This window comes from Asparagus officinalis, chromosome 4 (genome assembly GCF_001876935.1).
Source record: "Asparagus officinalis chromosome 4, Aspof.V1, whole genome shotgun sequence".
In the NCBI taxonomy this organism is placed as follows: domain Eukaryota; kingdom Viridiplantae; phylum Streptophyta; class Magnoliopsida; order Asparagales; family Asparagaceae; genus Asparagus; species Asparagus officinalis.
The window spans coordinates 38213746-38229940 of NC_033797.1; the positions used below are offsets into that span (position 1 = coordinate 38213746).

At 32.9% G+C, this 16195-nt stretch overlaps 1 protein-coding gene across 1 annotated transcript in view; it reads left to right on the plus strand.

Moving 5' to 3' along the window:
- The window catches only part of LOC109838529 (probable inactive ATP-dependent zinc metalloprotease FTSHI 5, chloroplastic), a 51343-nt gene extending 35957 nt beyond the window's left edge, over positions 1-15386 (plus strand). Inside the window, exons 15-20 of the mRNA XM_020406962.1 lie at positions 1918-2103; positions 2224-2298; positions 4359-4418; positions 4594-4701; positions 7657-7737; positions 14788-15386. Of these exons, the coding sequence (XP_020262551.1) occupies positions 1918-2103; positions 2224-2298; positions 4359-4418; positions 4594-4701; positions 7657-7737; positions 14788-14859 (582 nt within the window). The 3' untranslated portion in view covers positions 14860-15386. The remainder of the gene's footprint in view (positions 1-1917; positions 2104-2223; positions 2299-4358; positions 4419-4593; positions 4702-7656; positions 7738-14787) is intronic.

Here is a 16195-nt window from a genome sequence, read left to right on the forward strand (position 1 = left end):
TCAAACCCTCCACTCTTTTTTATTTATAAATTAGAAGCTAACCCAAATTTAATTAGATAATCCAAATTTATTCAGAGAAATTTTTTCAGGTTCTCTTTTTTCTCTTCTAAATTACACTATGTATAAAAGATTTGTTCCTTGATTCAATTCTACTTCATTAGTTTGTGCTCACTTGTATTTGTGAACTTTAGCATTATGATTATTTATCTTCTTTGATGCTCGTTTGGATGGAATATGTATGAGGCCGATTACTATTGTGTAAAAGATAGTGATAAGCAAATAGATAATTTGCACAAACCAATTGATAGAGTGATAAGATATGATTAAAAAAAGTAACATAAATAGGATGTAGACTACAACATACGCATTGGACTGTTAAGTGAATATATCACACCTCATTAAATATAACACTACTACCAAACATGTCTACTCAAGTCCTATAACACTGTCACAACTTATACCAAAAAGGTATAAAAAGTCACAAGTGAAAACGATGAGAGAAAATCACCAATATATTAAACAAAGTAGAGGATATCATCCACACAACTGCATCATCATCATATCACATCATCATATTAATCATGAAGTAAATTGCAAAGTAACTACAACTGCATTGAACAAATATCATTTTAAATTGGTCTTTAATTATGTAATTATTTGGATATGCAATGTTTGAGCTTGTCCGCTTAAGGTGATTACACATTTACGTACTCATAAATAGGCACTCATCTCGGAGTCCTTTGGCCAACCAACTCATCGTAAGATACGACTTACCTCCTTATATCCCCCATCCCCATTGTTCCTTAAATTATTTTCTTTTGTACATATAATTAAATCCCAATCCTTCGATGCATTGACCATACAACTAGTTCGGCGTTATATACCATCGTTGACATCACGGTTGATAGCTAAGCGTCCGGCGGGTAATCCCTAACCTAGGAGATCAAATACCTCGCAGTCTAAGAGCAAGTTACTAAACCCCTCTATATGTACAAAAGGATTAACAAACAAAAATCCAATCAATCATCAACGTTCAGCACCATTCATTTTGTAACTAATGTCATTTGCTTGTCTACAAGTATAATCATTAATTTATATTAACGTGGTGAGTTATTTGAGTGACGAAACACTCCATAAACTACTGTAGGTATCTCGAAGGACTAGTCCTACGTTGCCAATTAATCAAATACTCTTCTAAGTCACATTAATTGTAATAATATTACAATTTCTCATCAAATTTTAAGTGTCGAGTCTCTCCAGTCATAATTGGCACTTTCAAATTAATCGAATAACAATCCAAGTTTGGTTGTCAACCAAATACTCAGTTGAGAAAAAAGAGGACTAATACAAAAATCTTCCAAAATCTTCTAATCGATGGTGACTCCACGATCATCCTGCATCACAAATCCTCCTATATGTATGATACACTTCCTGTTCTCAAGAGAAATGGTTGTCTGTCAATTTCATACTTTACTTTTTGTCATGCCTGTTAATGAGACATTTATCAGTTTGAGGATACTTCAGGATACCTCAAGTACAAACACATTTACATAGCAGTTCATAGTTTCCAGATGGCATATTTTTGCACTCAACATTAACACTTGATATGAAAGATTTCAAGGTTCAGATTATGTGGAAAAAAGATCAAACCAGAATTGCTAATCTTAACTGTGGGTCTATTCATTCTATTTATTCTAGTATTTTTAGTATTACCAAACATCGTATTCTCTATGTCAATTTTGGAAGGTTTTTATGGAAGCTGCTTCCAAACATACGGACACTTGACACCTATAACTCATGTTCACGTAATACAGGGTTGCACAGAGGAAATGCTGCCATTTTTATTTTGTTCATTTACTTCCATCTATGATTTTACTTGGCACCATAAGTTAATACAGCCAAGGTTTATCTGGGCAGGGGATTGGATGTACAAAGATTACAAAGGCAAAAAATGAAGGTTCTGTGAATGGGAACCTGGAATCAAGGTCATACCTTGAGAAAAAACTTGTATTTTGCTTTGGTTCGTATGTTGCATCTCAGCTACTACTTCCCTTTGGCGAAGAAAATTTCTTGTCTTCATCAGAACTCAAGCAGGCACAAGAGGTTCTGTATTTTATTCTACCTTGTTGAGGAACTTAGTACTTCATTATATTTGTATCTGTTTTGATCAAATTTCATGTGGACTTCTCTTGTTTGTTATAAGAATGTGGTCGTCCATTGCAGATTGCTACCAGGATGGTGATACAATATGGATGGGGGCCTGATGACAGCCCTGCGATTTACGTCACTAGCAATGCGGTAACTATCTGTTCCTTCAAGCTGAAAGTTAATTTCTATGAATTTGTAAGATATCTTGTTGCTACTTTCGGATTTATTTATCTGGTCTTGATATGCTTTCTGTTCTTTTATGGTTCTGTAATTGGACATGAATAATGAACTCAAGTTTGCCGTGGTTGGGAATAACTTAGCCAATGATTTTTATCTAGGCTTCAGCACCTACTTGCCCTCTAAACTATGAAATTTGTACCTCCTTACCCTTGAAATATTTTTGGTCTAATCTTGTGCCAAAATTACTAATCTTGCCCCAAAACTACTAATTTTGTTCCCACTTACCCCTTGAACTATTTTCAGTCTCACCGTACCTCTTGAACTATCACTTTCTCTCGTAAATCCATTTAAAACACCCACGGAGTAATAAGTGAAAAGCAGTAAACTAGATGCTGAAAGTGATAGTTCAGGGGTTAAAGTGGGGAAGAATTCAATATTTTAGGGTGCAAGGTGAGACAAAAAATAGTTTACAGGGTAAGCAGGAGACATATTCAATAGTTTAAGGGGTATATAGTGGCTAAAAATAGTTCAGGACCTAAGTAGGGGCAAATTTAATAGTTAAGGGGGCAAGTAGGGTGTGGAACCTTTTATCTATGTTACTGTTTTATCAGTACAATTTGCAGACATTGTTAATTGGGAAGCTTTTATCTACCCCTTTTTCATTTATGAATAATAATACATATCTCATTCAAACTGTGTGGGTAAGCATTGGAGTAATTCAGGCAGTCTTTTTTCTTTAATAGGATCTTAACATCCGCTGAAAGAGAAAATGTTAGAAACTAGATAAACAAGCTTATGCGCTGTGTCATCTCTATTGTTATGGACATCCTTCTGTGCATTATAGCAGGTGAACATAAGGCAGGCTTCCCTAACACATCTGGATTCCTTGATTTCATTGCAAACCCCCTTTTTGTTCATATTTTCCTTTTCTCAACAGCTAAAAAATCTTACACTACCTAATATGGCGACATATATTGGGGATCATAATATTTCACCAGGTAACACTGAAGACTTCAATTGGGCTGATTTTTTGTAATGCTACACCTCTTCACACAAGCATTGACAGTAGTTCATTCTTCGTCTTGTTTGCTTCTGATAGTTCAATTCCCATCCTTAAAATTTATAGTATCACCAAAATTCACCCCAAAATACCCTAAAGTAAGGGGACATGGTTTCACTTTGTAAAATATTCAATTAGGACATGAAAACTGGAGTAACTTGCTCTTACTTACTCTTTGGAAAAAAGCGGAAGAAATAATGGTTCTCAGCTCAAATAAAGAAAAGCATCCAGTTAGTTTAAAAGAATTGAATGAGGAGTTACGTGAGGTGAAAATTCTCATGTATGGTTCTCTAGAGTGCTCTAGATTGACTGTAGGTGTGACTTATCTGTCAATTTTCCCACTACCGCTCCAACAAAAAAAAAAGAAAAAAGAAAAAGAAAAATCTGAACTCTTATCTAAAGTGGTCATGGTAGGATTAATCCGTAAGCTTGAATTACTGCTTACATGCCTGGTTTGATCATAACTAGGTTTCCTTCTCATAGTTCTTGTCCCTAGCCTGTTTGAACCTGTTTCCCTAGTTGTCTTACCATGATCATGATACATGAAAGGCAAATCAATAAACAAGAAATGCACGTTTCACAGAAGAGCTAGCGAGTTTTAGAAATTGATGTCCGAGGGTTTACATAATGTTAGTGTAATATGCTGTTCTAGTTGATGTTATTTTTGTGACCATTTTCTGCAATCTAAAGAAACTTTGCTCTTGACTATGTACTTCCTGTCTCTTCTTTTTGTAAAGTTTACTTGATCTTCTCCTTATAACTATGTTATTCCTTGCTGTGTATATTATCTTGGGCAAATAATGAGTTTTAAGTAAATTAAGTTATATAAATGCTCAAAAATTGACATATTAAAATTTGAAACTTTTAATGGGGTATCTTTTGGTATTTGTTGCTGAGGCATGTGGTTAATAATAAATGTTTGACATTTACATGGATATACTTTATTACTTCTACCATGATATTGATTCAGGTTGGGACTCTCAGTATGGGGAAGAACCATGAGTTTGAGATGGCAGCTAGAGTTGAAAAGGTTTATGTTTTTTCACGAGTAACAATTTCTCTTTGCGCGAAATAACCCTTTTTTATGCTCAAGGAGTATTTTTCTCACCTTTGTGACTTTTCTCTATGAAAAATCTTGTTTGCCCATGTTCACAGTTTTTTTCTTGCCTTTTCTTCCTTTTTCCCCTTTTCTTTTGGGGTTGCAGATGTACAACTTAGCATATGATAAGGCTAAGGAATTGCTTCAAAAAAATCGCCCAGTACTTGAACAGATAGTGGAGCAGTTGCTTATGTTTGAAAACTTAACAGGACATGTGAGTAGCTATTTCTTATATCTTGTTCAAAAAGGCATGTTACTGTATGTAGATATAGAGTAGCCTTGTTATATGTATGGAAAGTATATGAATGCTTGAGAGTGTGAATGCATGTGTTTAGATTGTGAATATTGCTTCTGCCAAGCCAAATTCCCAAGTTTTCTTCTTAGTAACTTTCGGCTGCACTGAACAAAATCAGGTGATGTCATCGAATTTTTGACCAAGTTGTGCTAAAGAATTATATTTGTACTGATTTGGCTATAAGTAGGTGTGCATAGCGGCAGGACGACACCCATAAGGACCCAAGAAATCGATTGTTGCTGCAAGCATAGTTATAACGCATATGGTTGATATCTCCTTCAGTTTGTTCTTGGAACTCAGCAATCTTCATGTTGTTGATCACTAAAACTTTAGATTAATCATATGCAATTTGCAAGTTGGGAAGACAGAAAAATAATAACATAACATGCACATAGCATGGATTCAGTTATTAGGATGTTCGTTACATTAGATAGGTTCGCTTCTATTAGAATATAAAAATATAACTGTCAACCCTCACCATAGCTTTGGACTTTTGGTGTAATGGTTAGGGACTTTAACTTGCTATTAGAAAATGATACCGCGGTGTTAATCCAGGTTTCAGCCCATAAATAGAGCACTCAACCTGCGGGAGCATGTTCGAATATATAAATATAACTCTCAACCCTCACTGTAATTCGGAGTTTTGGTGTAATAGTTTGGGAGACTTTAATTACTTCATTACTAGCTATTAGTCTATTATATGCTTATGATTAGTACCGGGTGCACTTTGTCATGCACTTTTCATATAATGAATACAATGATTTTATATGTACAATTGCAAGTTGGCAGTTAAGCTAAATATGTCTTTACTATGAATTTTTAGAAATGTGATGCATGAAAGACCCATCCATCAACAATAGCCGCATGTAAGGATCTTCCATCAGAATATTGGCTACTAAATCCAAGTGCCTCAACTGCATTTTCTAAAAGGAGTGTGAAATGGGTAGAAGGGAAGAAGTTAGTGTATTTTTTGGTATTAAAAATATGCTTATAAACTCTATTAATGGATGTATATGAGGTTTGGAATGCATTTGTAAGGAAAACAAGCATTTATGGTGCTCTGGTTTCTAAAGTCATTTGGTTTCCCTTGCAACTGGAAGTCCTAACATGTGCAAGTGGTTAGCACTTCACTGTTGTTTTCATCTGGTAACACTTGTTAACAACTTGTCAGAGACTGGAGAGCTTAGTTTATGCATATTGTTCCCATGCATAATGACTCCAGTTGGAAGAAACATGTAAGCCTAGGATTTTTGGAGTAAATATCAACAGTTATACGTCTATTCTTTTTTATTAGACCACTCTATGACTAAGTTTGATCCCGTTACAATTTATATTTTGCCCGGTAAAGTACACAATAGTGATACAACTGCAGTTTTAAATATCAGCACACATTGGATCAGATGTTGGATAAAAGGCAAATTATAATATTGAGTTCAAGTTCTTCCTGTGGGTTGGCTTTTAACTGGTTCTTATGATCAACTTGCTGCTGGGTGACATTTGGCCATAATAGTCCAAGTATTTACCTACGAAAATTGGTCTTATTTTATAGTGGAGAAGTCTCCAGGACATGGTGGAAACTTCATTAAGCAGCCAAGCCTGGCTTCTTCTTTATGATTATGTGACAAATTTTAATTCATTGCCATTATAAATTAGATACAGATTCCATCAAATTAAAAGGTCTCTTTGTTAGACTCGCCTCTCGTACCACCCCTCAGAAGTTTGTGTCTTCAAAATTTCACAAATAGACAGGTTATAAGAGTCTTGTTTAGGAAGTGTAATAACCTGTTCTTATGCTTTGGACTGAAGACATGATTCTCACCTAATTATTTGTATGGTTGGGTAGTCTATATGACTTACGTTTAGATTTGAATTAGATAAGGTTTATTTCCATGTTTCTCTTATCGCTTTTTCTTTGTGATGACCGTTTAAGTACTTACTATGTTTTTGCTCAAATATAAGGAAATTAGTTAAGGAAAAATACTAACAATATACTTTTTTAGTGAAATATGATACCTACAACCTATGTTAAACATACGCGTGTACAATGTGGGTACAGGTGAGGGTACAGGATATTGAAAGTTTGTAATGTAGGGTATGGGGACATGACTATAATACTATATCTATATATATTGCAATTTACAGGAGATCAATATTGTTTACCCATTCACGTGTTATGAGAATTAACTTATGTAATATTTTTATGTTTCTTTTTTATCATGTAGATTATAAATTAGAAAACTGCACCTTTTTAAACCAGATAACGAAAAGACCTGAGGTCATAGTTCTGAAATATGGGCGGGTTCATTTCCAAGGAGTTTCAAGAATTGTATGTGAACTGGATATACATCTAAGAAGTGTAGTTAAGTCTTTTAAATTAAAACATGTATTATATACTTGCGTAGATATTAGATAAGTGTATCGAAGGAGTGTCCAATTAAGTGTTGGTGTTGGTACGGGGACAACACTGGTACAGCTTCATGATAGAAATATACATGCTACATAGCCTTTAACCATATCCATTGAACGTGAATGTCGATTGCTTTAAGATGACTTAGATGAGAACACAAAAGCTCTTTAAATTTCATATAGATGTGCGAGAGCTCGGATTTTTTTTTAAATGCCAATTATTTTACCCAGCAATTCAGATGGAAATCTTATGATTTATATAAAATGGAAACTTTTTATTTCTGTGTTCGTTAGTCTGTATTCATGTTTGCTATGCAAATTTTTAGATGAAATAACATTGTAATTTATTTTGATATAGTATGTGCAATGAGATGGGGCCTCATTATAGAAGCTCTCATGACCCGATGCATATTAGCATTTTATGATCTTGTAATCTAGATGTTTAATTCAGATTATCTTTCATTCCAGGAATTAGCTAATATTCTTGAGAAGCATGGTGGGATTCCAGAACAAGAGCCATTTTCCCTATCAGAAAACTATCATAAAGAGGTCTATTTCTAACTATTTCCCTGCAATCAAGTTACCTTTATTTTTGTCAATAGAAATAGTATATATTCTTGAAATTAAGTTCTTGTGACTGAATATTTTGACATGCATATTCAGATGATAAACAATTGCTGACAACCCATAACGTATTCTTGTATCCTTCTGAGGAGGATCCGACCCCTTGTAGTTCGTGTTCTCTTGCAATTGCTATGCAAAGATGCGTGTTACATATCAGTAATAATATATAGTGATCTACCCCTTGTTTGTCTTGGGGGGTTATTCGTTGAAACATTTTGTGGCCAATTGAGCCACAATTGGCGTAATTGTCCCACTAGAGTAATTTTATCCGCTTGGAATAATTTGAGTGGGATAATGAGACAATTTGAGTGACACAATTGAGAATAATAGGACAAATTGAGTGAGAAAATTGATGATGGAATTGTTATAAGATGTGATGTTTATATAGTTACTAAGTGTGAAATTAATTTATTATTTCTTAAATTGCATGAATAAACTATTATTATATCAATTATATAATAACACAATATTCTTAATTTTAATAACTATCTAATAATTCTTATGTTATTTAAAATATATTACGTAATTAAACTTTATGATACTTTAAAGTAAACATTTAATATAATTAACATATTTTAATTAATAATTAGTAATAGTTTAATTAAATATTTATGTCAATTAAGCCTAAGTAACTCATAATCACTATATATTAATTATATAGTTATTAATTTAAAGAACAACAAATCAAAAATCTAGGTTGATATTTGCTAATACTTTATTTAAATATTTATGCACAATTAATCTTTTACAACAATCACCCAATGGAGTTAACCATATATGTGACCAAAATCAATGATATTCCTAACATTATTTGGTTGAATCATGCAACAAGCATCTATTCCCCAAACTCAAAAAAACATAAACTCAATCTCCATCACAAATTCAACAAAAAAAATTTCAACATTCAGCCTCAACTTGTCAAAAGTTTTTTTTATAATATCTTTTTTATAAGAACCAACACCCAAAATCAACCTTCAACCAATCTTTCACAAGCTCCTCTAAATTTAAAACATTTTCAAAGGCACCCAAAATCAACTTTCAACTAATCTTTCACAAGCTTCTCTCTATTTGAAACGTTTTCGAAGGCAGACCTACAACTCGTCAACGAGCTACATGCCATCATCAAGCTTGAAAGAGGTGCAAGATCTATTCTTTTTTGGGGATCGAAAGTTGGGTCTAAGATCCCTCGATGGTGGGCGGATTGGGGGAGGAGTGAGGCGAGTTTGGGTGCGGGAACACTAGGTTTATAGAGGACCTGAGTAAGCTCACTATCATAGGATAAACTGAAGCCTGAAGGAGCACGACAAATATAATTAGTATGATAACTACTTACTAGTAGGGTAGACAAATTTTGAATACATACAACAGTAAAACTTGTATACCTTATTAGTAAAGATTGCCATGTAGATGCACTTTTCAAGTTTGTCGAATATCAAATGTTTATCACTATATATTTGAAAACATATAAATAATTCAAATCTATTACAATATATCAACAATAATTTTTTTTATCTCGAGTCACGTATTTTCTTGTTCCTCCAGCAAGGCTACATATTACTTTACAAGCATGGCATGCTCGTAAATCACTAAGAAATCATCCGAGAAGTTTTAGGTTGCCCAAATGCCCACCTAGTTGCTTTAAAACTTCTAGGCTCAATCACTTCATTAATGCTGAACCTTTTGAGGGTCTAGTAACATTTGACAAATCATCCTTATAAATCCTTATGAATTTTTTTCTTTGGTATCATTAGTAGTTTTGCTACAATTATAAGTGAATATTCAAGAAATATTTGCAAGACAAGCCTTCAAATTTCACTTATGTATTTAATTACATTTTTAAGCATGATGTTTCAAGAAACTAAACTTCATGATCACACGGTTCCCTATACGAAAATTTTATGTTAAGGGCATGTTTGGCTACTATTTATTTTATAAAACCTTACAAGTTTCTTACCGCTTATTTTCAAAAGCCCTTATGAGGATGTTAAAAAAAAATAAGGAAAGCGTTTGGTAGATCCAATGATTCAAGAATTTGTGTCCAGTTATGTGTTTGGTAAGCCAATAACTTATAATGTTGTAATAACTATCACATGACCAGAAAGGACATATTACTTAATCTACTATCTAGACTAATTAATTGATTCATTAATCAAATAATTATTATTAATAAAATTGTTATAAACAATTAATTAATAAATAAAAGAATTAATTATTTCATAATATGATATTTAATTAAAATATATTTTTGTTATTAAATAGTAATTACTATTATTTAGACTGTTTTTCTAGGTTTATTGAGACTAGTTAAATTAATATTAATCAAATATTTACTTTGGTAAAAGTATTAATTAGTTAACTATTAATTAAAAAATATTAATTATTTCATAGTAAGAAAACATTTCATTAAAAATATTTTATAACCTAAATTTTTTTTGCTATTAATTACTAACATTGAGACTGATTGCTTAATTTATTTAATCAACTAATATATAATTAGTAAAATTGCTAAGTAATAAATTATAAATAAATAATTAAATATATCAAATTATTTTTGGCTGTTAATTACTATATTGAGATTGATTAAGTAATTTCAAAACAGTCAAATAATAATTATTAAAAAAATTATTAATTAATTAACTAATGAATCAATAAAAGGTAATTATTTCATGGTAAGAAAATATTTAAAGTAAAATGTATTTTATATATCGCATTATGTGTGGTTACTAGTTAGTAATATTGAGAGTAATTTATTAATTTCATATTAATCATATAATTTATGAATTAATATAAAATTGATTACATCAACAAGTAGATGAGGTAAGAAGCGAACGGGGAAGGGTATGAGGGTTAGTGAAGTGAAAGGCTGATTGAGTGATAAAGGGCTTTCGCAAGACGATATAGTCTTTTAATATTAATAAGTAAAACACCATATAAGGAACAAAAATAATAAGTTCGGAAAGTCTCAACATTTTTTTCATATTTAAGTAAAAAATAAGTAAATAAGTAAACATTAACCTAGCACGTAACTTAATACTTATTTAAGTAAAAACAACCTTATATGTAAAAATAATTAGGCTGGCAAACATGCTTATAGTAGAACACTTCAATTAATGCTGAAATGGATGCTTATGATATCACATACAACATCCTTTTTTTGTCTTTTCATCAATATAATCTAGCGACCGCTAGTTCCATGCATGAGCTTTTCATGATTGAAAGTATAATAAAACTAGTATCCAAATAATAATTTATTGAAGATATAATTAACAATTTATTTTTTATGTCAAGACAAGTTATTTAAAGTTCTATTAAAGTAGAAATGTAACCACCTTTCACATTCTAAGGTCACAGTTAATTAATTGATAGTTGTAGGAATTTACCATAATTTTGTCAATAGCTAAGAGTCTGAGACTTAGTTCGCTCTAAAAACCCTAGTTCTGTAACCTTCTGGGAAAGTGGCAAAGAGCTAGTTGAGAACTCCTAAACATGCTTAGGAGAGCGCGTAATATTTGCAAAGTTTTTTCTGTCTTTCTTACAGAATACTAAAAAACTAGTTCATGAGTTCAGGTGAAGATAAAATTTTAGAGGACAGATAAGTAATTATCCTTTCATGAAGGGGTCAACCCACATGACACAATGACTAACTTTAAATTTATCAGTTCGGAATGAGATCTAATCCAAAACCAACATAAATTCAACTTGGACCCACCATGAATGTTCTTCCCTACATTCTATTGTAACAAAGTCCAAAATTTAGGTCATTTGCATGGATATGCATATTCACAAGTTGTCAAACATAAAGAGACGTTGGAGGATAAAATCTACTTCTTCCTCTTCCTTTCCTTTTCTTTTCTGTCTTTGCTTCTATGTCTCCTCCCCTTGTCTTCTTTCTCTTCTCTCACTTTAATGTGAGGATTCTTTTGGGCTCTATTAGTAGCAGGTAAGCATTTATGCGTAGCAAATGACTTAGATGCAGCTGGAAACATTTTTTTTTCTTCCTGAAAATTGTCAACTAACTTAGGATGTTTTTTTTTAAAGAGTAAATATTAATTATTCACATAACTTATTTGTTCTAAGAGATTTCATAAACACTAGTTTTCACCCAAAACTATCTTGCTATTGCTAGAAATTAGTCCGATTTCATTCTGGAAAACCGTTCGAACTCATATTAAGAAAGGTTAGTCTTTTTCACCTGAAATTAAATTTCTACTGCTAGAAATTAGGCCGATTTCATTCTAGAAAACTGCTCAAGCTCATATTAAGAAAGGTTAGTTTTGACAGTTACGATTATATTTACATGAGAATGTTTGACAACTTCTGCAGTTATATTATTGATTAAGATCTATTATGGTTACATTTGGCTATTATTTGGACTAGAATTGTATTTTGTCATCATCATAATGTTGATACTTCTCCACAAAAGTGTGGATATCAAAAAGCACAAGCGTCCATGAGATACTTGATCTTTAGGAAAGTTAAGCTAAATTCGACTTTTTAATAGTGCTAAATTCATTGAAAGAAGAGTCTCAAATCCCTAAGGAAGTAAACTGCACAACAGAGAAGCTTAATGATGCAGATAATTTGAAGATTGGGTTTTAATTATGATTTTTATTTCTCTTTTAGCTGAGATATATAGTTAGGACTGAATTTGTTATCTTTTTATTTATTGTTATTTGATTTTATTTATTGATTAGGAATTTTCATCAGTCCTATTGTGTTCTTCATTTTAAGGGAGGAGAGAATTTTTTTTGTGAGAAACTCTGCAGGTGAGCTGTAACTAGTATTAGGTATGTGAAATTTCGGGGTGTGAAACCCAACATTTGTATCTTTTTCTTTATTAAATTAAATGAGAAATGTAATTTCTATATTTTTTTCCTTTTTTTGTCTTATTTTATCTAAGTCTCAACATATCTTCGCTGTTGGTTCCCCATCACCTGATCTAAAATCCTAGAAAACCAGTTGGAAATAAGGAAAACCTAATTTTTGGTCATACAGTTCAAATATGTGCGCCAGAATCACCTTGGAGATTCTTTTAAGCGTAAGAGTCTAGAAGAAAAGGAAAGATAATTGATCTCTTACAAGAGTTATATTCAACTCCAAATAATGAGAACATACTCGAAGAAATGGATTATTTTCGTTTCGTCAGTGAAATGGTGTTATCAAGATGGAGCAGTAATTCAGCTTTGCATCTGGAGAAACCATTTGATTTCTGCACAAGGTCTAAAGCTTGCATATAGTCTGTCTTTACTGATAACCAAGTGACCAATGTTTTAAATATTGGGCGATAAACCGATATTATTGGCGATTTTTCGGTTTTGTGGGCCTTCCTCTATGATAAGTTCGATTCTAAATCGGTTATCATTTTTGGATGTTTATCACCGATAATGCGGCGATAAAGTGAGTTAACTACCGATATTGTCAGCCCAAAAATTGGAATTATCAGCCTTTGGTTTGAGTTTTGATTTCGAGCGCCGCACACCTATTTAATGTACTTTAAACTCGACCCGACCCGAGTTTCTACCATTGGTTAGTGATCCTAAACATAATTATTTACATTTTGGTATGTTTATATTTTATTAAGTATGGTTAGATTACATTTTAAAATATTATATTATATATATCACCATCTGGTAATGTCACTCCAATAAATACTACTTATCCACGATATATCCCTATTTGCTATCCGATATGGATTTTGACCATCCGATAAATCCACGATGACCGATATTTAAAACCTTGCAAGTGACTGGAGTCACCCTCATAGGACATGGACTTTACTACTAGAGAAGCAATAAAATCAAAGAAATGCATTGCAGGACCTTTTTATCAATAAAGATAATAAGTTCTATTGATATTGCCTCACACCTTGATTTCTCCATTTCAAGGGATATTTTAATTTCACATGGCCTCTAAACTTAGTTTTGTCGATTCTAGGGGTCCACAGGTCAATTTCTTTGCACGAAAATAATAACATGCCTCGTATTCTTAATTTATGTCGGTTAGCGTGTGATTTTTGCAGCTTTTCATTTTGCAAGAATCCCTAAATCAGTGATCTAATGAGAATGTAGGACCATAGAAAGTACATTGTTTGAAACCACGAAATATGCTGTGGTATATTAGTATGCAGACACCTTCCTTGCTCAAAGTTCTCATATTTAATGCTGTAGGTTATTCAGACGTCCGAGGTGGCAACTTATGCATTTTGCAAGCAGCGAGCAGTCTTGCTATAGCTGTACCTTCTGTTTTCCTCATTTTTGATAATGGGTTTTTTTTTTTTTTTAACTAGCTTACAAGCTCATTAGCTCTTAACTTGTAAGTTGGTTACCTAGTCTTTAATGTGACTTTTCATCTAACATTAGTTATAAACTATTTGTGCTCATCAAAATTTATTCTTACTAACGATTAGTATGGACATGGCTTTCTACATTTCTGGTGTGTTTCTTTTTTTCTTTTAAATATATTGTCTCATACTTGTTTTTGCAACATTGGATATGCATACGGGGTAGGAAGGGAAAGAAACTGTGTAACAACAATCAAATTGCCAGTTAATTGTTTATGTGAGTGACATCAAGCCGCTTAGTATTGTACACGGAGATGCACTTCAAGATAAGATTCAATTCGAAGTTTGGAAAGTAAGGTGGTGTTTCATGTCAACATGAAACCTATATTGATGGTCTATAGGCAATTTCAAGTTCAGGAGATTAATGCATAGTCAAATGTCCAATATTCTAAGACATTTCATACTTCTATTTGTTTGATGAACTTAGTTTTGGGAGAAATCAGATCTGTTATCTATAAAGCACGTGTGCTTGTGCATGTTGTGTTTAAAATTTCTCTTGATTGCAGAATGAAGCAGATGTATGTGCTTTAGCGATAGAGATGTCCTACTGTAATACTTGTATGATGTAACCTCCTTAAAAAAATTTCGAAGCCATGTTAAATGAACTACTGACAATGTTCTGTGCTTCTGAGCAGCTCCCCCTTGGCATCTCCCTTCAGAACACTGAGAATGCAGCAGTAATAGAACTTCTAGATGCCGCAGCATGATACAAGAGGTCCGGAGTCTTCTGATCAAGGTTCTTACCAATTGCTGCGGCATTCTATCAATGTACAAAACTCGAGAAGGCTTTTTTGTCATCTCCTTTATCCGGCATCCACAAGTGGTTTCTTCTCTAATTTTGTTTGAAGAGGAGGTTCTGCAGTTTCAGGCACTAACTGCTTGCACATGAAAGAAAAGTAGTACCTAATGTGAGAATTGAAGGTGCTTTTTATAAGCTGGAAGCGACTCGAATTTATATTTATGATGTTATGGTTTCTTCTTCCCTTCAAAGTTTTGGGAGATCTTGCAATAGTCCTTTTTTCCTTTTTCTTTTTCTTTTTCTTTTTCTTTTTCTTTTGTACCAATAACGTGATGTATTGTTTCTTGGTCAACAGTGTACATTGTTAATGAAGCTATTTCTTTTGTCCATGAGCCGGATGAACGACTTGTCCTCCTATTTTTGTAGAGAGAAATCCCCAACAAACAGACACAGATATGGGCTGCTTCCAGTAATAAAATTCCTTCTTTTCCTTTTTGCTAGTACTGTTGAGTATTATTATTAAACTTTCTGCAGTAAATTAGTTATATTTGCACGTTCCTTTTTATAATGTATTGTATATTACTACTATGAATGTACAGAGTTATGCAAGCAAACAGTACTCTAAAATATGAATTTGTCTACGTGGATGAAAAAATCACATGGTTTGAGAAATTTTAGTCAAATACATCTCATAGCTGGGACTCTGATGCGAAGCACAGTCTCAAGGTTTTGCTGTCTTTGACTCGAGAACTACTAACCGAGGCATATATAATAATGTCCTAATGGCAAATCCCTTGTATGCGTTCCTTCAAATCAAGTACAATCCTACCTTAATCATACTCCAGCAAACATTTTGCTTATTTGGATTCTATACGGAGGGTACGAGGACAGCAAGAGAAACAGTTGTCCGCTGTCTTATGGGTTAATTGACGAGAACAAGCAACTACTTAACAATATTTCTAGATTATATGCATAACTTGAGCATTTCTCCCCGCATATTAGATAACTACGTTCTCAGAAAAGAAGATGGATGAACATTACGTGATATCATCGTGATAGAATGCTCATATTAGATAACATTTTTCTGACTTATGTTCTCAGACAATACGGTAGATGAACATGAGGTGATATCATCGTGGTAGAATGGTAGTTGATCTGGCTCCTCTACATATGGGAGATTCCTGAGGTCAACCAAGGATATTAGAACCTGAAAGTTTGTAGCCAGAGACGCTGCTTCTAGAATTTTTACTAATTTGCAGGGTCATTTTGATCTAATATGTCTCAAGTATTTTAGCTATATTATG